At 36.2% G+C, this 21,169-nt stretch overlaps 6 protein-coding genes across 9 annotated transcripts; 3 read left to right on the top strand and 3 right to left on the bottom strand.

The window, feature by feature from the left end:
* Window positions 1-1,328: 1,328 nt before the first annotated feature.
* LOC140834631 (uncharacterized) lies at window positions 1,329-5,308 on the bottom strand. Of its 4 annotated transcripts, XM_073199654.1 has the most exons (6): window positions 4,976-5,308; window positions 4,244-4,544; window positions 3,677-3,810; window positions 3,453-3,560; window positions 2,824-3,349; window positions 1,329-2,710 (listed from the first exon to the last, which is right to left on the bottom strand). In XM_073199654.1, exons 3-6 carry the CDS (start codon window positions 3,788-3,790, stop codon window positions 1,506-1,508), a joined length of 1,953 nt encoding a protein of 650 aa, XP_073055755.1. In that variant the 5' UTR covers window positions 3,791-3,810; window positions 4,244-4,544; window positions 4,976-5,308; the 3' UTR covers window positions 1,329-1,505. The 4 variants fall into 4 exon arrangements, with proteins under 4 accessions (XP_073055755.1, XP_073055754.1, XP_073055753.1 ...); XM_073199653.1 differs by having other exon boundaries at window positions 3,677-4,544; XM_073199652.1 differs by lacking the exon at window positions 4,244-4,544.
* A 1,023-nt stretch (window positions 5,309-6,331) lies between these two features.
* LOC140834630 (probable xyloglucan galactosyltransferase GT19) lies at window positions 6,332-7,942 on the bottom strand. Its single transcript, XM_073199651.1, has one exon. It carries the CDS (start codon window positions 7,778-7,780, stop codon window positions 6,458-6,460), a length of 1,323 nt encoding a protein of 440 aa, XP_073055752.1. The 5' UTR covers window positions 7,781-7,942; the 3' UTR covers window positions 6,332-6,457.
* A 685-nt stretch (window positions 7,943-8,627) lies between these two features.
* LOC140833545 (protein INAPERTURATE POLLEN1-like) lies at window positions 8,628-9,901 on the top strand. Its single transcript, XM_073197877.1, has one exon. The coding sequence runs from the start codon at window positions 8,788-8,790 to the stop codon at window positions 9,637-9,639; it is 852 nt and encodes a 283-aa protein (XP_073053978.1). The 5' UTR covers window positions 8,628-8,787; the 3' UTR covers window positions 9,640-9,901.
* Window positions 9,902-11,498: 1,597 nt separating this feature from the next.
* LOC140834627 (acid beta-fructofuranosidase 2, vacuolar-like) lies at window positions 11,499-14,072 on the top strand. Its single transcript, XM_073199648.1, has 6 exons — window positions 11,499-11,767; window positions 11,953-12,809; window positions 12,893-13,057; window positions 13,164-13,390; window positions 13,541-13,628; window positions 13,718-14,072. The coding sequence occupies exons 1-6, from the start codon at window positions 11,704-11,706 to the stop codon at window positions 13,895-13,897; spliced, it is 1,581 nt and encodes a 526-aa protein (XP_073055749.1). The 5' UTR covers window positions 11,499-11,703; the 3' UTR covers window positions 13,898-14,072.
* Window positions 14,073-14,204: 132 nt separating this feature from the next.
* On the top strand, window positions 14,205-16,960 carry LOC140834629 (thylakoid lumenal protein TL20.3, chloroplastic). The gene is made up of 7 exons (XM_073199650.1): window positions 14,205-14,439; window positions 14,578-14,746; window positions 14,845-14,874; window positions 15,093-15,199; window positions 15,859-15,893; window positions 16,326-16,454; window positions 16,590-16,960. Exons 1-7 carry the CDS (start codon window positions 14,283-14,285, stop codon window positions 16,779-16,781), a joined length of 819 nt encoding a protein of 272 aa, XP_073055751.1. The 5' UTR covers window positions 14,205-14,282; the 3' UTR covers window positions 16,782-16,960.
* Window positions 16,808-20,217, bottom strand: LOC140834628 (NAC domain-containing protein 7-like). Its single transcript, XM_073199649.1, has 5 exons — window positions 20,055-20,217; window positions 18,558-18,750; window positions 17,969-18,244; window positions 17,062-17,776; window positions 16,808-16,933 (listed from the first exon to the last, which is right to left on the bottom strand). Exons 2-4 carry the CDS (start codon window positions 18,718-18,720, stop codon window positions 17,271-17,273), a joined length of 945 nt encoding a protein of 314 aa, XP_073055750.1. The 5' UTR covers window positions 18,721-18,750; window positions 20,055-20,217; the 3' UTR covers window positions 16,808-16,933; window positions 17,062-17,270.
* Between the last annotated feature and the right edge of the window lie 952 nt (window positions 20,218-21,169).

Here is a 21,169-nt window from a genome sequence, read left to right as displayed (position 1 = left end):
AAAAAGGACTCTGCTAACAAGGGACTCTGCATCTATATGTAGAAAATTTTATTACTCACTAGGTAACAAAGGACTCTCTCTGCATCTATATGTAGTTCATTCCTGAATAATTTGCCAAACAATTACTTTTCAAAGGCATCGAATAGAGATAACTGATATACTTTTTTTCCCGCCTTGGAGAATTCTATTGTTTGTTAAATAAATATCTTCTTATTTATTAAAAATAGATACACAAGTGTTTATTTTGATGATGAAACTAGTTTTGATCTAAACAAGCGACTGCTTACGAGTTGATTTTTGTTTTGAATAAAGACATTTTGTTAGAACCGGTTAAAAATTATTTTTCTTATTAAAATGGCTAAAAATTACAAATCAATAGCATATAATATTTCTGTTATATTATTTTCAAGTTAAATTAAATTAAAAATATCATATTTGATAATTATAAGCTAAATTTTATTTTACGGAATAATATATTAAAATTAAATCGTAAAGAAATAAATTCAGTCATTACCAAAAAGTATTTATGAAAATGTTTGCCATCAAAATATAATTTAAAAAGCTATCCCCCATTTACTGTCATTACTGAAATATATGGGAGATGGCTATATTATTTAAAAAAAAAAAAACCATTCCCCAAGAAAATTTTGATATGAAATAAATGAGGTAGGTAAAAAATCAATCGTGCAAGCTCTCCCCTCATATGTTACGAGCGTTTTTGCTTTACCCATTTTTGTGTGCGAAGAATTAGAGCGGATGATGAATATTTTTTTGGTGGGGAAAGTCGGGACACACGGGAAGAGGAGTTCGTTAGAAAAATTGGTCTAATAAGAGCGGGTGCAAGATGGAGGGGGTATGAGTTTCCGAAAGCTACATGAATTTAACATTGCTTTACTTGCTAAGCAAAGCTGAAAATTATTGAGCGATCATAATGCCTTAGTTTCAAGGATTTTTCAGGCTCAGTACTGTGCGTCGAGTAAAGCAAAGCTGAAATTATTGAATGATCCTAATGCCTTAGTTTCAAGGATTTTTCAGGCTCGGTACTATGCTTCGAGTAGTTTTTGGAGGCAAAAATTGGGAGCAATCCTAGTTATGCAAATTCTATCTCCGATTGCTTCATGCGTTGGTTGCATGTCTTTTTGTTCGATTTATCTGGAGTTTCACCTCTTCTCGCAGCGTTCTCACGTCGTCGTTTTTTTTTCTCTGTCAAATTGGTGGAACCATATTGTTTATCAGAGAAAACAATCGGAGATACAATTTGCAGATATTCGTTTGTGGTGCATATGGCAAAACATAAATGAAGTAATGTGGAAAGGCAAGTGTAAACCATCAATCGAGATTTATCGATCAACGCTCATCTTACATTCTCAAAGACATGTGACTATTCCAAAGCCAATTTATACCCAAAATGATTATTCAAATTCTAGTAAACAGTGGCTCAAACCTTCTGAAAATGTGCTGAAGTGCAGTGTCAATGCGTCTGTTTCTGCAAATCCAAGTAGTGTTTAAGAGTAACATCGTCGACTTCCATTACTATTTCTTGATCCCTTGCCCTTCAATGGAGAAAAGCCATCACTTATTCCTCTCATCTTGGATCGATACTTGTATTCAAGCGTTTTAATAGCTCCACGCATGATTCTCACGTCTTCACATATCTCTTGTCTTGAAAGGGAAGCTAATGCAGGCAGAATCTCCTTTCGAAAATCTTTCATTCTCCTCCCTCTTTTCAACTTTGTTCCATAATCCTTTTCATTTGAGAAGTTTAGTTCAGATGGAGTTGACGTCACGCTATACTCGTCTAAGCTGATCTCCGGTTGATTCAGGACGGTTGACTCATAAGACTCAGATGAAAATTGTGGTACATCCCTTGCAGGATTCGTGATTTCTCTTCTTCTAATGGGGCAAGGAACATGATCTTGATTCTCGGCCGAACAAGTTGACGAGAGATATAAGAGAGTGACAGCTCCATTTTTTATAGAAATATCAACTTCTGGCAATTTGTTGTACATTTGATTGGAGGCCTGAAATTTTCTTTTGGGTTTGGTTGAAGGGATAATATTCTGCTGGCATAATTTCTTGACAGGAATAGAGGACTTGTGATCTTGGAATGTGGTAGGTGATCTTTCCATAGGAACACCACATTGCCCCTTCTTTATGTTGCTAGATATGTCCTCCGGGATCAAATCAGACTTACTTGAGATGGGAAACTTGTTGCTCCCTGCACCTTCAGCTAATTCCTGATGGCATTTCTCAGCATCCACTTCATGCATAGATATTGCCTGATAGCTTCTGTGTGGTAAGTTTAGCTTGAATGCTGTATTTTCAGGTCTAAATTTTTTGGTGCAGCTGTCGTGTTTTTCAGATTTGGATGGTGGTGCACAAATCGAGGGAAGTTCAACCGAACTAAATGCACTTCCGCGATTAACTTCACTGGTACTTTTGCTGGGAGAAGTTGACCATGTTGAATTCATCATCTCTTGCTGATCTGAATTAGAAGAATCATCCGAGCATTTTATCTCTTGTTTGTTTCTGTTGAGGCTCGAAAAGGTACAATTTGACAAATAGGATATCAAATGATCAATTGAGTTAAAAGACGACTCTTCCGGAAGAGCCCTGTTAAGGTCCAATTCGACAGCTTCATGAGAAGTAAATAGCTTTCTTCTTCTCGACTTAGCTTCGGATGTGAGGTCGTCATGGCATTGTTTAACCCCTGCAGAAGTAGAACACAAATTAAATCGAACTTCATTAAATTATTGACATATAGCACAAACAATGTTCTCTCCTCTCTGTTGAGGTTCTACACAATCTTGGAGCAAAAGACACCTTGAATTGCCGGTTTCTTATCCAGAAAATTTGTCCTGAAATCTGTCAGCGAATTGACTCTTGAATCTCGGTTAAAACCACCATTTTTCCAACTCCTTGTACAGCTACTGCTTTCAAGGTTGAGCTTATAACCAGAGAAAGCAGAATATTCGGGCGAGGTAATGGTAACTAAATCGCCATCAGAATTTTCAGTAGAATTAATTGGATTCATGTATTGTTGGGAAGGTGAACAATTAATCTGGTCCTCCCGAGATTTTCTGGCAAAACATGTTTTCCAAGTTTCTGCGTTTATACTTAGAGAGAGCTCAAGTTCTTCTGTGGGAGATGCTTTAACATTATCGAATTCGCACCTCATTTGAACAAACGCCCCAGTAGTAACGTGCCCACGCTTCTCATGCAGAACTTCTCCACTAAGATTAGTGTAGCAACTGAAAGGAAGCTCTAGATGAGGTCTTTGCTCGGATTTCAAGCACGTGCTGGCACGGTCTTGCAAAAAGTTGTCCTTCATATGTCTTGGCATGCAAATCTGAGGAACATGATCATATTCGAGATAAGTATTGTGACAAGTGAGACATCTATATATATGATTTATTTTCCATGCCAAAATTTTGAGCTACAAAAGGACTAACAAAAGAATTTGAGCCTTCTCCAACGAAATGAAACTGACTGATGACTTTTTGGTCCATTTCCTGCATGAGTATCTTCTGAAGATGATATAGCCGATGGAGCTCAGTAACCTAAAAATCACGAACAAATTAAGAATTTCAGCAACTTACATATTTCAAAATTTCTCAAACTAGAACAAGATGTGACATTTAGATCTAAACAATATAATGAGAGCCAACTAAACTACCTGGTTCCTAAATATTTTATCTTGCCCAGCCATAGTTTGAGCTAGAACATTTTGCAATGATTTGTCAAACCCGTGCAGCAAATTCAGTTCAAAATCACCTTCTCCTATCAACATCCTCACTTGGATCCTTCAAGCTTTCATAAAGGAAATTTAATGAGGATGTTTTACAGTCTAATATAAACTTGTGGCCGCATAGCTTCTAATGCCAACATAAGATACAGCGTCAGCAACCAGCAAGAGGATGATGTGTTGACATTTTTGCGTTGACATTACCAAATAAAAAAACACTGCCAGTGCAGCCCCGATTTTCAAAGTGCAATGGCTGATTTTAGGATAAAACTCAAATATTGAACCTTTCAACATTTCTACATCTATTCATTTCCTTCAATTAGAACACTTGTGTGCATTTCCTGGAGCTGCATTGGTTGATCTGTTTTATCAAGTCAAGAAATTATATGTTGCAAAACGCACACAAAAATGATCAAGACCGGAAAGGTCAAAATGGCTCAGGATTTTAAAAGCTGGAAACTGAGGATCGACAAGGGAGGAACTTAGAGTTTAGTAAACCTGTAGATGAAATTTGATTTTTTTCTGTTGAACGGGTCATACCCTATCTCCTGTTAAGTCACCCTTTCCAAAAGATTTCAGCTTTAGTCCATCAGTCACCATTCACAATAGGTGATTCGTTGTTCTATCCACCAAACAAAATTAATTCACTGTTTTTTTTCCCTGGTAATTTTTATACTACAAAACTTTCCTACCTTCCAAACTATAGTTCAAGAAAATAATAGTGGTCTTCTAAAGTACAGGCAAATAGATATCAGAGTCAGCTGGCCAAACAGTTCCAATTTGGTATCTTTATCCACTACTGCAAATATACAAATAAAGTCAACACAGGAAAACGAAAGGAACATGCAATTTGCGGTAAGACCCTTTTTTGTTGGATAAAAAATACTCAGATCAAAATGCACATTTTGACAAATTCTTGATGTTGCTTCCTGGGTATATCAAAGATCAGAGCAATAATAAACTTATCAATAAAATTTCCTATTTCTGAAATTCTCAAGAACCATCTAATTTTATTCTAATAGAATGTGAGAAGATGGAAATATTTGCGTCATTCCCGGATTTTGCCATGTTATTTCCTTACGATCCATTTCACGAAACTCGAAGCAATCTTCGTTAACCAAAAAATATGACAATAGGTGACATAAACAAAAAAGACGACAAGATATATACGCAGTGTTCTACAATATCTATATATGCATATAAAAAGAAAAAGAAAGAGATTGGACTTACAGAAGAGAAGAGGAGATCGAGAAACGGGGAGGCGCTAAAAACAACACAAGACAGAGGCTTTAGCCATTGGGAGTGTAAAACGCACCGAACAAACCATTTTAAGAGATCTTACAAGGCTACAACATAGAAATAAACGCTCTACACAAACACGAACGCGTCCTTCACGCATGTAGAGGAAGAGAAAACGAGTCAAAAATATTTAAAAACAAATGAATATGGGTGGGACGGATACAGAAATCTGGAGGTGGGGAAGGAAAGGAAAGAAAAATCCATTCTTTCTGGGATCTGCGTAGTTTCCGTTTTATGTGAACTGCGATGCTACGCAAATTTCAGATTGCTGCGACAGTTACTACTGCAAAAAGAACAAAAGTCGCATACTAATAATAATAATTCACAGCGACTCTCCATCTTTGGTCCGTTACCTTTCTTTCATGGCCCATTGGAATGTTTGATTACCGTTTATGTCATTGATTAAAAATGATTAACTAATGTTTGAGTAGGTCACTTGTGAGACGGTCTCACAAGTCTTTATCTATGAGATGAGACAACTCTACCAATAAGCATAATAAAAAGTAATATTTTTAGCATAAAAAGTAATACTTTTTCATGGATGAACCAAATAAGATATAAATCTCACAAAATACGACATGTGAGATCGTCTCACACAAGTTTGTCCTAATATTTTGAAATATGATATCTTTCTGATACATTTGCTAATCAAAGAATCTGTTTTTGTAAAGTGAATTTGATATTTGCATGTAACAAAATTTATCCAAAAAATTCATATTAAAATTAATCATTCCCAATTCTCCTTACGATATAAGTAATAATCCTGTAATAAAGATTTGTGATAGCATTACACTCCAACCAAATACCACATATCACCGTCGTATAAGAGACTGTGACGCTGTGAAATATCAATTGAAGTATCAATTGATGTCACCATAAATCTTACCAATCCGTCTATATCCCTAGGGGTTGAATATGGGCTTTTCTGATCATGTCTTAGTTAGATATTTGTTAATTAACCACAAAACGCGAGGGTTGTTGGTAAGAATGACAACGAAATGGGTCTGGGACGGGTTTTGTCCAACTCAAAACCTGTCTCAGTCCGTCTCACTTTAGACATGCCCCATCTCGACCTGAAACCCAGCTGGTTCAATTCAAGTTTCCTAGAAATTTTGTCAGAAAACTTTTAAAAATTAAAAACTCATTGAATTTATCTTCAGCTTCATATTAATAATATTTATGAACATTTTTTTATAACAATTTAAAATATATTAATCTATATTCATAAATTTCCAAAATTTCAAATTCACCCCACAATTTAGTTTCTAATAACTAATCTTCTGAAAATAACATAAATTAAAAATCCCAAATCCTTCCTTGACTATATAATTTAACAACACAGAAAAAAAAAATCTACAATTACATGGATAATACAACCCCATAAAAATAGAAAGACGTTCAAGTAATTGATCTTCAAATTCTTGATTTGATCCTCCGCAAAGTCCCCTCAACTGCAATATCAAATGCATCTTTCTTACTTCTTAATCCCAATGAACTCCCATGTTTTCTGTACATTATTCTAGGAATCATCTCGACGAGTTTTTCCCTCATTCTCCTAACTTCAGTTCTTGGTATACTCATCAATACATCAACGATTTTCAACCCTTTAAACACAACATCTTCCTTCGCTATGAACACAGAAAATTCATTGTACTCCTCCTCCGGTAAGTGCCACCCGTACTGTTTTTTCGCAGACAAATCCTCGAAAAAAACAGGTATACAAGCGGCAAGAATGCCATCAAAAGTCGAACGCCTAGTCGGAGTATCCCCCGGAGGCTGCAGGCAGAAACTAGCCTGCAGCATTGGCTTCATCACCATTATAGGATCGTGTTCACATACCCCGTTCGAGCAGTCCACAAATTCGCAGGATTTACCATATCCAGTGCCATTAGCATCCGTATTAGTGCTATTATCACATTCAAGCCTAATGCTTCTTCTGATATTGGGATTAGCGGAAATCCCACCTCCAGCAGCGAATAACATCAATGTTTTTCTCCTTGATTTCCTTACCCTATTGATCCACGACTCCAGATAAGCTAAATTTGGAGGGTGAAACGAGGTCGGATATGGGATTGCTTTTTCTTGCCATGGGTAAGCCCTGGATTCAAATGTCAGCGCCGTGACATTGAAAAATTCAGGTAATTCAAGAAACGAAGTCCCGAAAATCGGCGGATCGTTCGATAACGGCTGGCTGAAATCCCACGCCGGACGTGCCATTACCAAGAAATGGTCGTGGCCCTGATTCTTTGTCCATATCGAAGGGTTGTCTACATGTACTAAATAATGAAACAAATCCAACCCATGGTTGAAGCTGGAATTGACTTCAGGGCCGAAAAGGTATTTCAAGCCATCGATCCCAGCATAATACGGGATGTAAACTGCGTTTGCGAGATTCGGATCAGAGGTCAAACAAGGGTATTCAAGCATACGGCGATGGAATATGAGTTCAAGCATAAAAGGGTCGGTTCTGTACCAGCTGTGGGAGTTGTTGTGCGTCTTTTGGCCTAGGCCATGGTTGGAGAGATAAGGGCAAAAATCGTCGAACAGAGGATATTGGGAGCAGTTTGTGAGGAGATGGAGGTTGAATTGGGGCGGGAGGTGGCGGATGTGGATCCATTTGTTTGTGCAGTCAGATTCAGGATCGGAGTCTTGGGATGTGGTGGCGGCGACGAGGAAAATGCAGACGGTGGTGGTGAGTCTAAGTAACAGGGGCGGCGGGGACGGTGGCCGTGGCATGGTGGTTATTTATTATGGTCGAGACGACTAGTTCATTGAATTTTACCCCCGGATAGATCTGTCGGTGATTATGGTCGCTTTGTAAGTGGTCTCATCACCGAATCCAACGGCTGTAATTACAGTTTTCACTCTCCATCCTATTTGCCATTAATGATTATATGTACGTGTAATGAACGTGGTTGTTGGAATCATTACTATTTGACTTTTAAAGCGTTAGATTCGATTATCTTCACATGCACCAACTTTTTGACCAAGTGGCAGTACCAAATATTAATTGCAAATTTCAATTTCGGACAAACTAAAACCCAAATTTAATATTTATTAGGCTAAGCCTTAATTACAAAACAAATAAGTTTAGGTGACGGTCAATTTTCGTTAATTAACATTGAAGATGTTCAATTTGATTTAGTGCATATGTTATATTTAGATTTATGGATTATTATTTTAAATTCACATTTACATATTTATATAGTAATTTTAAGTTTCTGATTGATTTTAAATTCATTATAATTTGTATTTGATGTAATTTGTAAATAAGTAACGTGTAAATTTTAAATTTAATATGATTTTTCGTTCCAAACAATAAAACTAATAGATTTTTTCAAATACACTCTTAATAAAATTGAAATAAACCATTTCAAATCGAATGCAACTGACTTATATGATTAAATTTTACATAAAAAATTAATGCATACTAACCAAAAAATTAATGCATACTAACCAGTAGCCATAAATGGACACCCACTGCGTGGTATTTTTATTTTAAGAAAAATCTATTGTATACTACACCAGTGAAGATAACTTTTTATTTTATTTTACATAAAATATAACTTTTTATTTGGTAGAAGATATCAGTGAAGTTTGTGTTAAATTCATCAAATATTGGAGGTAAATTCATCAAGTATTAGGAAAGGATAAAATTTGTGCAATTTACCTCCGAACCCTTTTCAGGTTGAACCCGATAAAACTTTCACGCTTCCCCATCGCGCCGTCCTTCTTTCCTTCTCATGCCCAATCAAGAATCCATTTCTACATCTTTCCCAAAGATGTTGAAATCAGTTCTCTTCAAAAGAAAGAAAGCCGCCGGCACTTCAAAACCCTTCGAGATGTTCTACAACGAGTGGTTCGCCACCCTCGCGGACACTCTCCTACCCCGGCTTCGCGGTGCTCTCTCGTCCGTTTCCACATCCCCAGCCCTTCTCTCCGCCCAAGTCGACTCCATGCATCACCACCTCCGTTCCTACTACGAAAATATGGACCTCGCCGTCGTTGAAGACGTGGCGCAATGCCTTTACCCCGAGTGGCGCAACTCTCTCGAGAAACCATTCCTCTGGCTCGCCGACCTCCACCCCTACCTCTTCACGAATCTCCTTAGATCATTTCTCGACGATCAAGAATCCGAAGATGGCGTTCTTGATACAATTCAGGAGATTCGAGAGTCTCGCGAGTTTCTTGACGAGCGGTGGCACGTAGCGGTGGCTTGGAGGAGCCCATCGAAGGCTTTGACGACGAGGGTCGATCAGATTGAATGCGGGTTAAGGCTCATGGTGCCTGCCCTTGCTGCTCGTGCGCGCCTCGCACAAATGAAGCTGGTGAGGAGCGTGGGGAATGAGTGGGGGAGGAGTGATGGGGTGAAGGCGGCTGTTGAAGAGGCGTTGGGGGCGGAGATGGAGGAGCTTGTGGGGGTGGTTGTGGATGCCAACAGGCTGAGGAAGAGCGTTTTGGCGGACATTTTGAGCGTAACAAGTGTATACCAGGCCGCTTTGTTTCTTGAAGCGTTTGCTGAATTCTTGGTTGGATTTAGAGATGACAAATTGCTCAAAGAGTTTGATGAGTGCAAAATGTGTATCAACTCATAGGAGAAAATGGGCATTTTACAGGAGAATCGGACATTATATTGACATTGGCGACTTAATTATCGTCTGGTTTCTTTTACGAGCAGCTAAAGATGCATGTTGTGCTACCATTTTAATCTTGTTAAACGGGATTTGATTTCTGTGCAGAATTTAGTTTCTTTGTGGAGTTTCCGCAGAAAATTTAAATTTGAGTGTGTAGACATTTTCGGTTTGAAGTGAATAGATATTACCATTTTGTATGGCGTGAATTTCCCTGTTTTCTTTCATTTGTAACTAAAATTTTATGTTAAGCAGCTGGAGAGTCGTTTACAAATATATTCCTTTGGGTTTATTTTGATTGGAAATAATAACTAAAATTTGACAGCCATGAGCAACGTGTGTATCTATATATATATGTATATATATATATATAATTTGCATTCATCTCCCAATATTTTATGTATTTGACAATCATTATCTCTTAGACATGTTATAACTTTTATACTTTTAAGAGAAACAAATATCAAATGCATAAAGTATAAGGAAGATAAATGCAAATAACACTATTTTCTCGATCATAAAAGTTGTTTCATAAACCAAAAAAAAAAAACCAAAGGTTGGTACTGCACTAATTATTTTTTGGGGGGAGTTAACCATATATTACGGTACTCATGTTATATAAAACTACATATTATGGAAAAGATATATTTTTGATCATATATGTTTGTGTTTTTTGCGATTATAGTTTAAAGTTAAGTCTTAATCTTATGTCTTTTAATTTTTTGGTAATTTTACTTATTTTTCATTGAAAAATCTGATGTGACATCATATATATTATCGTCACGTAAGAAAAATAACTAAATTTTAAAAAAAAAATTAAAAAAAAATAAAACTGAAATTTGATAACGTAAAAAAACAAACATATAAGATAAAGAAAGCAATTTTGCATTAATTTTTTAACAGATATATACATACATATGTATTGATAATGTATGCATAAATAACTGAAATTTGTACATTTTATATTATATTATTTGTTCATAATGAAAATGTTAAAGCACAAGCTGTCAAATTAAGAGTAGAGTAGGTCTCATGTGAGACCGTCTCACGGATCTTAGTCCGTGAGACGGGTCAATCCTACCCATATTTAGCATAAAAAGTAATACTCTTAGCATAAAAAATAATACTTATTCATGGATGACCCAAATAAGAGATCCGTCTCACAAATATGATCCGTGAGACCGTCTCACACAAATTTTTGCCTTATGTGTCCGATAGATATTATGTTAATATTCAAGTGAAAAAATATTACAATTGAAAAAAGAAATAAGTTAATGGTGAACTGGAAACTAGAATCCTATATTTAACTAGTTTAATTTCCTATTAAAATAATAATATATAAAATTGGATATAATTGTTTAATATAGTAACACCAGCAGCCAATAATATTTAGTTTGTAAATGAACATTCCTTGATTATCTCCTCCTCTCTCGACTCTTGCCTCGTCAAGACATAAAATGGCATACGAAATATGTTTTGTCCATGAATCATACAAAACATGTCTCATCCTAACACATTCCGAGAATTCCGCAATTCAGAAACCGATGATTCTTTCTCATCATGTCCCCGCACCCCCTTGCTCGACTCCGGCCTAGGTGTCCCCGTCGAAGCACCGACGCAGACCCTCCACTGTTATCCTCCTCCTGATTTTGGGGATGTTAGGGGTAGCGTTACTTGTGGTGGTTGCAGTGAAAAATGGAAATGACCCTGATGGGGTGGTTCCGAAGCCATCGGATTGTGACGGGACGCGGCTGTCGGAGAATATGAGGCCGGTGGCGCGTGGGGTGGCAGAAGGGGTGTCCGCCAAGAGCTTTTGGCCATTGTTGCAGGCGGGGCCTGCATATCCATGGACTGCTAAATTATTGGCTTGGCAAACAACTGCTTTTCATTTCCAACCTATGAAGAATTGGATGAATGGTTTGATTCTCTTCCTATCTTAATCTTCTATTTTTTCATGCTTCGAAAAGCTGTCATTAAATAATTCCAGGCTGATGCATGTTTCTTCTTTGTTTCTTGGTTGTTTTCTGAATGCTTCGACTGGCATTGCTTTCATCGGGGAATATGTTGGATTGTCTCGTTTCAGATCCCAATGGTAAGTACATCGTGTTTATTTAAGAGAATGAAAGATACTACGTAAAAATACATAGGATTTGTGTAACCATTGGTAAAATATTATTTAGTGAAATTAATGGCATTTCCCCGTCATGATTCATTAGAATCTTTAATTCTTGTAATTTTTATCACTAAAATGAACTAAAACTCATCAATTGATGTTAGGTCCATTGCTATACAAGGGATGGTACCATTTGTTCTATCAATACAACCCATATGGTGCAGTATGGGGCAACATTGTTTGGGGTCATGCAGTTTCAAGGGACCTAATACATTGGCGCCACCTCCCGATCGCAATGGTACCTGACCACTGGTATGATATTAATGGTGTCTGGACAGGGTCCGCCACAGTGCTCGAAGATGGTCAGCTTGTCATGCTATATACCGGATCGACAAATGAGTCGGTTCAAGTTCAAAATCTTGCATACCCTGCTGACCCCGTGGATCCTCTCCTCGTCGATTGGGTAAAGTATTCCGGTAACCCGGTTTTAGTCCCTCCACCAGGGGTAGAAGTTAAGGACTTTCGTGATCCAACCACTGCATGGTTGACACCGGAAGGGATGTGGCGCATAGCTATTGGCTCTAAGGTTAACAAAACTGGGATATCATTGATGTATGACACTAAAGACTTTAAAACCTTTAAACTTCTAGATGGAGTGCTCCGGGGGGTTCCAGGCACGGGTATGTGGGAATGTGTGGATTTCTACCCAGTGTCCAAGATCATGGAAAACGGGCTGGATACATCGGTTAATGGTCCCGGAGTTAAGCATGTTATGAAGACTAGTCTTGATGATGACAGGAACGACTACTATGCTCTTGGAAGTTATGATAGTGATGCTGGAATATGGACCCCTGATGATCCTAAAATAGATGTTGGCATTGGGTTGAGATACGATTACGGGATTTTCTACGCATCAAAGACGTTTTACGACAAAGAAAAAAATAGAAGAATCTTGTGGGGATGGATCAAAGAGACGGATAGCGAAAAGGCTGATATACAAAAGGGTTGGTCATCACTTCAGGTAAATCAGCATCTTCAGTTATTACATCATATTTAACCTGTAACTCGTTATGATGAAAGGAATATTTTTAATTTGAAAAATAGGCTATTCCAAGGACAATATTGTTCGACAAAAAGACAGGCAGTAACATTCTCCAGTGGCCAGTGAAGGAGGTGGAAAGATTGAGGCTGAAGAAGAACGTTTTCGACAAGGTGGAGGTGAAAGCTGGTTCTGTTGTACGCCTTGACGTTTGCTCTACTTCTGATCAGGTTTGAAGCTTACAATTTTTTCGTATAGCTACGAAAAAAATTGATGCTATTTCGAGTTTCTTTTGATTGTTTGTTTCCTCATAGAATGATCATTAATATTTTTCAGCTTGACATTGCGGCCGAGTTTGAAGTGGATCAGGAGGCTTTGAGCAGCTTAGAAGGAACAGAAATGACCTACAGTTGCTCCAGCAGTGCTACCAGAGGTGCATTAGGACCATTTGGTTTGCTCGTTCTGGCCGATGATGCCCTATCAGAGCAAACTCCAGTTTACTTCTATATTTCAAAGGATACACAAGGAAATTTCAAGACATTCTTCTGTGCTGATCACTCGAGGTGAAATTTCAAACCTACAGGATGGATTTCTAGGGTGTGAAATTTTCATTTTTAAGGACATTGATTATGCATAAAATTTCCAAATATCTTCGTCCATAATCAAATCAAGTTTGAACATGATTGTTTCCTCTTCACGTGTTCTGTTTATAGGTCTTCTGAGGCAACTGATGTGGACAAGAGGATCTATGGAAGCACGGTACCGGTACTAAAAGGCGAAAAACTATCTATGAGAATACTTGTAAGTTCGAGTTGTTGGTAATCTTGTTGTAGCAAATTCAACAAGGGAAACAAAACCGTAAAAACTGAAACAAATCTGGTTCCGTGCAGGTTGATCATTCGATAGTCGAGAGCTTTGCTCAAGGAGGTAGGACATGCATCACATCACGTATATATCCGACGAAAGCCATATATGAAGATGCGAAAATCTTCTTGTTCAACAATGCTACCAATGCGGGGATCACTGCATCTCTACAAATATGGCAAATGAGTCCTGCATATGCCCATTGACCTCAACTTTCCAGCCTAATCTTTATTCATTTACCGTTACCTTTATGAGCAATTCTTGTTATTATTTTTGTTCTATTAATAACGATGCATGTAGATACTTTCCATAATTTTTAGAGAGTTATGTTTCTTATTTTTTTCTATTGAAAATTCTTCGATTCATTTGTAGAATTGTAGTTTTAATCACATTCCATGACTTCCATTTCTTCAATTCATCCGATAACAAGTGGCACTACACAAATCAAAAAGAAAAAGAAAAAGAAAAAGGAGTAAAAAATGTGGCTTGAAGTAAGCGACGCAAAACATATCCACAATTCTGTTTATCCAATTGTTCTGTCTTTTTCCCGGCTGATCAAATTCACTGAGCAAAATAAACTCTTTCCGGAAAATGGCGCTCAGTTCGATCTCATTGCTGCCCTTGAGTTCTATCAATAAAATTTCTTCCTCCAAAATTTCTGATAAAAATCTCACTTCTTTCCATGTCTCTTCAAAGCCCTCGTCTGTTTCTTGTCAATATGAAACTGAAAAGGGAAAACCTGGCGCAGGTGATCTTCTTGCCTTTCTATTAATTATTTTATTTGGGTATTTTATGCTCAGTTTTAAAACCTCTCTTTAGATTGTTTATTACAGTTTAATTGATAACTGATGGAATATTTCTTGATATTAATACTCCGATATTGCAGAGCCTAAGTGGTGGCGAAATTTTGTTTCGACAGCTTTGGCGGCGGCGGCGGCGGCCGCTGCATTCAGCTCTAACATACCAGCTATTGCTGATCTTAATAAATTCGAAGCTGAAACTCGGGGTGAATTCGGGATTGGATCAGCTGCTCAATATGGTTCAGCAGACCTCAAGTGTGTTCCCGTCAAGATTCTTGTTCTGTATTTTAATGATTTGCTTGTATTCAAGAGATTCAACAGCCATGTTCCTTGTTTGTTTTTCATTTGTGTAGGAAAGCAGTTCACGTGAATGAGAATTTCAGGTAATTTTCTTCACATAAGATGAACATGAACTTTAGATAATCAAAATTGAGCTTGAAAACTATTGAATGCTTTCCGGAATTCAAATGTTTTATGCACAGTTCAGTATTCAGTGGCAACGATGAGTTTCTTAGTCTAAGATTGCTTTTGCTCAATATTTCCTTTTCACATTTGATTCATCGTTGCCTTCTATTCACATAAGTTGATATGTCTGATACAGAAGAGCCAATTTCACATCTGCTGATATGAGAGAATCGGACTTCAGTGGTTCAACTTTCAATGGTGCATATCTTGAGAAAGCAGTTGCATACAAAGCTAATTTCACGGGTACTTTTACTTTTCTTCCCAAAATTATGCACGAAAATTTGATTCCCGATTCCGTTAGGTTATACATTTTATGCCGTAGAGTGTGGAGCACTGAAGGACGTTTGGTATGAAACATTCACATGCCCCCTTGGAATTTGGATGTCTAACTAAAATAAGCAACGACGCGTTGGTTTTATCCGCAACAAGAACCAAATTATACACGGTTTGCTATAAAAACAACTACCTAATGATCCTGTGGCGTAAAAGAAAGTTAGGATTTTTTTCAGCCTCTGGACTTAGGCATAATGAGCAGTTGAAGAATCTTGCTAGTGTTGTTTAATATCTGGTATTTGATTTTTTTCATCGGGGCATCTTGCGAACCTTGACTATGTAATCAATCTTAACTTATGGAACTAGCCCAGTCGGGGCTCTGCGAAAGAGGCAACTTCCTTTTCCTGACAGAATCATTTGCATCAACTTTAGATTCTGTTTGAATATAATTAGCTCGCACATGATTGAAAGGTTTGTTTGTCGATAACTTGAGTCAATTATCTGTGGGCGAGATAGATGCTTGCGTTTTGAGCTTGGCCAGTTTCCTAGAGATTGTGTGATTCATATTTCAGAGAGTTGAATACAATTTACTATAACTTGTCTTAAAAATTGTGCCCGTTTTTCTGCAGGTGCTGATTTGAGTGACACCCTAATGGATCGAATGGTAAGCCAAGAACACCTTGTGTTCTGTCAGTTAGTTTTTCTATCAATAAGGATTTAAATATAGCATCTACAGTAATCTGAGAGATGTTTATTCAAAGGCTGTCATGCAATTAAGGAAACCTCGTGACTCTTTATTTATATCTATTACACTTATTCATTCCTTGTACTTTTCCTTGCAATCATTGGTACCAGAACTCCAACCATGTTTAAATTTTATATAATGACCCTATTTGAGTGCAAGTGTGATACTTTATATAAATTTGTTAAGAGTTTGTTGGTATTTATTATTCATGACAAGTCAATGTTGAAATGTGAACAAACGGTGAACTACTTTTTGTGATGTTTAGTTTGGTTTCTTGGGACTGCTAACTCGAAAGTCTTGAGAGTGTAGTTTAAATGAATTCTAAAAATGTGTTTGATAACATATGTGCAGGTACTAAATGAAGCTAATCTAACAAACGCTGTGCTAGTTAGATCTGTCCTCACACGGAGTGATCTTGGGGGTGCCATAATTGAAGGTGCTGATTTCAGTGATGCGGTTATAGACCTTCTCCAGAAACAAGTATATATTTATTTTAAAAGTTATTTACTTTTCATTTCGTTTTCTTTCTTTTTTTTGTCACAAATAAGACCTGAATTGTTGTGTATTTACAAGGTTAGAAAGACAATGCTTACATACGTTTGGGTTTTTATGCAGGCACTTTGCAAGTATGCGAGTGGCACCAATCCTGTGACAGGAATGAGCACCAGAAAAAGTCTAGGCTGTGGGAATACCCGACGAAATGCATATGGTTCTCCATCTTCTCCTCTTCTGAGTGCTCCTCCACCTAAACTCCTTGATCGTGACGGTTTTTGCGATCCAGAAACTGGACTATGTGATGCTAGCTGAATTACATTGATTTATGCATGTGTACATGAGGTAGAAGAAAATATGAGGCAACATTTGTTTTTTTGGGCCTCGAAACAGTCGTTATACGGGTAAATGGGTAATGTGTGTCATTTTTTTCAAGCATTATATGTGCTCCTTTTTCATCAGTAAACCTGCTATTTCACGTCTGATTATTATTATCTTGTGTCCATTATTTATGAAAACACGATCAATTCAAATTGTTGAAGAATTCAATATATTTCTTTTACTAAATCTTTACACCCATCGGACTTGCATCAACTGATGTTTATTTTCTCTAAGTTGAAGCTTGAACGTAATTCACATCTCAAGCAACTCAAATCAAATATATATTTGCATTAAAGAGCACTTGACAACTTCAGTTCTGTGCAGTACCATACATTCTTATTAGAAAGCTCCAGAAATATATATCATCCTGAAGTATATATTATACATGTTATGATACCAATTTCTTTACTAACAATTTCTTGATCAATTTGGGAAGCTCGCTGATTCAGAAACCTGATCAGAAGCCTCATTGGAGTTGTTAACCCCATCTTGACTCAGCTGAGATGCGACAAACTTGTCGAGCAATCGCCAGTCAGTCACTTGCTCAAGTACGGTCTGATTGTTGTAAAGTGCGTTAACATCCATTCGAATATTATTGCTTTCTTGAAGTCGTTCTTCTTGGAAACCATATGGGACGTCTACCGAGCTGCCACAGTGAGCATTATTCACTGTGGGTGATTGTTGTATTTTTGGACTTTCTAGATAGGGAAGCTTGAGAAATGCTGCATCATGTTCAGGAATGTTGTATTGCGATTCGAGTTCTTGTTTGCAGGTATAGTGAGGATGACATATTAGCTTAGGTGAATCGAAATATGGCATGAAGGAAACTCGATCGTCGCAGCTATACCAACGTACCGAGTCGTGTTCTTCCTCGTATCGTATGGTAGCAGCAATTCTTTTCTTGAACACCCTACACACTGCCCATCCTTCTTCCTGGTAAAATATGAGGATCATTATAATATTTCAATGAAAGAGAACCAAAAACCGTTTTCTACATGTAAGTTAGATTGGCAAAATGAATTTATCTGATGTGAAATTTGTATTCTTTAAATAATTAGGTATAAAACCTTTATCCTTTTAATTTGACAGGAGACATTAATCAAAACATGCAAGACATGCACTTGCCTGAGGAGTTCCATGTTCATCGGTCTCGAGTCGATATTCATGCATGATCCAGTTGGATTTTAGGCCGTTCGGGGCTCGACCTTTGTAAAATACCAAAGTTTTTCTCATGCCAATCAAATTATGCTTAGAATAGATAGCCTTGTCTCTTCCTGTAGCTTTCCAGAATCCAGCTTTAGTAGCTCGATTAGTGCGGGTTCCCGTCGGATATTTCTTATCCTTGTGGCTGAAGAAGTAATAATCATCCTGTTCTTCAGTTCCAATCCTGCACAGTTCTGGTTTTCATTCAAGGATTAAAATGAAATCGAATATAATCTTACCGTGAACACTGAAAGACGCTAATCACTTGAGCCGCTCACGAGAAATAAACATGGAAGATGTTGATTTAAAATTTATGATATATTTTTTTTAATTAATTACAAAAAATATATTTAAATATATTTAAAATCCACTAATCCAAGCATAATCTTACATTATACCATCAAACTCGAGGAGATCCTGAAATGTAATTTTTTTTAAAAAATATTTAAAGATATACAAGATTCACAAAGTCGAGCTTGATGATCCTGAAGTGTAATTCGAACGTACCTTGAAGATCCCATGGCTCTATTTTGTATAAATCCACTTCTTTTATGACATCTAGATCAATTTCTATCGAAGCAATCTTTTTTCTGAGATAGTAATCGACTAATTCTTCATCCGTGGGGTGAAATCTAAATCCAGGAGGAACATTATTTGAAAAAGAATTCATTTTCTTCCAATATTGTCTCAGGTTCCACGCCTGCAACATGAGTTCAGAACGTTGTGATACTATTGAAGATATCAAAATTTCTAGCAAGAAAATAATTCGTTTTAATTAATCTCGTTTCTTGAAACACGACTCCATGCACATACTATTAATTTCTTAATAATTTAATTTTATTCACGTGCATGAACCATTATAAAACGTACACAAGATCAGTCCAATGCACAGCAGACGGACTATAATATTATTGAAAAAAATATGAACTTTATAATTATTGATATAATATCAAATTTTAAGTTCTAAAATAATGAACTTATTTCATAAATAATGATTTATCTTTCAAATGTTTTTAAGAAAATTATATCTTTAACTACTGATATAATACTCCACATTTTAATTGTTAGTAAACATGCTTCAAACATTATCGAGTGTTTTGGAACAAAAAACATAATATGCTATATATGGATATGTGTAATCATTTCATTTTTCAGTATTTAAATAAAAACAAAATAAGATAGCTATATATAATAACTAGTAATTTCTTTGTTTATTTAATGAATGATGAAAAATGAAGAGGTGTGTAAAAATTAATAAAGACGACTATATAGGTGTAGGTAAAAGCAACTCGAGTTTGCTTTTGCTCGAGGCATGAAAAATTAATAAAGACATTTTCCACTCTTAAAAGTGAATACCCGATAAACAAAATAAAATAAACTTACATAAAAAAGATTTTGATTTTCTTTTTTTAAACAATACAGGAAGTACAAATAATTGGTGGGAAATGAGCATTAATATTAGTCTAGCAATTTTTTTTATAAAAAAGATCACTTAACAATTAGCATAGTTATTGATAATTCCATTAGAGAATTTTGGATCATTTAAACAAGAGTAGAATCATAGTTCACGGGATTTGTTTTATTTTGCATGTAGCGTGAAAAATATCGATATTACAGGTAATAATTAATGCTTTTTAAGTGAAGTTATTCATAAATAAATAGATCAAAACACAAAGAAAAGGCAGCAGGGACCTGAAAATACAGCATTAAACTAGAAAATAATGCTTTTTTTGGGGAATACAAGGGGAAAAAATGAACAAGAGCACGAATGTATGTATGTATATACGACGCTTTGATAAATACATATATAAAGAAAACTCGAATAACGTTACCTTCGAACGTTTGAAACTTGCCTAGGTTTACATATGTTAGACCAAGCAAAATCTATGTATTAGCTCAAGATTTCAAACTTGGGAACCCATGATAATAAAATCATCATCTATATAAATATATGGAGAATAAGATGAATAAAATCTTTGGAACTAGGTTCAGAACTGAAAATACCTTGCAGATTTTGTTTTATTTATGTAGCGACACCGTGGGATCGATTTAGGCAGCAGAAAGAAATGGCCAGGAAGAAAAATCCAACCCTTTTCCTCTGGATTTGAACTGATTTTTTCGAAGAATGATCAGATCCTGAGGAAGTTGAGAGGAAAAGGAAAGGTTTTTTTCCTCTTCTTTTTTGATAAAATGGAGGAAATAAATTAGATACATAGGACTATATATAAATGGTTAAGCTGTTGTAATTGAGATTATTTATTTTATTAATTTATAGAAGCTTATCTTTTGTTTGCTTGAATTTTATTATATATTATGAAATAATAAATAAATTAACTTAGTCTATGATAAATTAAATAGTTTTATGGGATGTGATCTATTTAAAAAAAGAAAGAGGAAATATAAGATAACCTCAACAATTTAATTTTATAAAAAATATGACCTTTGTTTTCACTTGATCGGGTCTAGCATCAATCTATTACTGTTAATCAAGAGAGAGGACCATTAGGGTAATAAATTTTGGTGGGAATGGCGACATCAATTTTACTTTACTTAAAATACTTCATTGTTTTTTAAGGAATTCTTTTTTGTCGTGTCTTTTTGCGATTTTGGTCATTTATGTTTTTAAATTTCACTTTTAGTATGTTTTTTTTTTGTTTTGTTTTTTTTTTAAAATTTCAGTTTTTTCTGAATCAATGAAGTGTTGATGTGGTGCTGACGTGTGTAGTGCCATATAAGCATTCCGGATGAAAAATTACTAAAATTTCCAAAAATTTAAAGATGTAGGATTATAAGTACAAGTTTCACACTTAATTTGTAATAAAAATTGCTTGGATTATGCTAGTTTGAAGTAATACCATGCATTTTCTTGTTTTGTTATGTGTTTGCATCATAAAAACAATTAAAATAGGTTGGAATGCTTTTAGACGAAGTAAAAGACTAGAAAGATGAAGTTGATAGAGTTTGAATGAGCCAAAAGAGCGCGAAACTCAAGTCATGTATGAGACGCCTGAGCATCTAGCATTAGGCGCATAAGTGCCCAACAAATGAAGAAAAAAAGGAAGAAAATGGCGTGAAAGAGACGTCTTAGCGCTGCCTAAGTGGCGCTGAAAAAAGGAAAG

The sequence above is a fragment of the Primulina eburnea genome, chromosome 6, assembly GCF_022965805.1.
Source record: "Primulina eburnea isolate SZY01 chromosome 6, ASM2296580v1, whole genome shotgun sequence".
NCBI lineage: Eukaryota > Viridiplantae > Streptophyta > Magnoliopsida > Lamiales > Gesneriaceae > Primulina > Primulina eburnea.
Note: the sequence above shows the minus strand (reverse complement) of the source record. Positions and strands in the feature narration are given on the sequence as shown.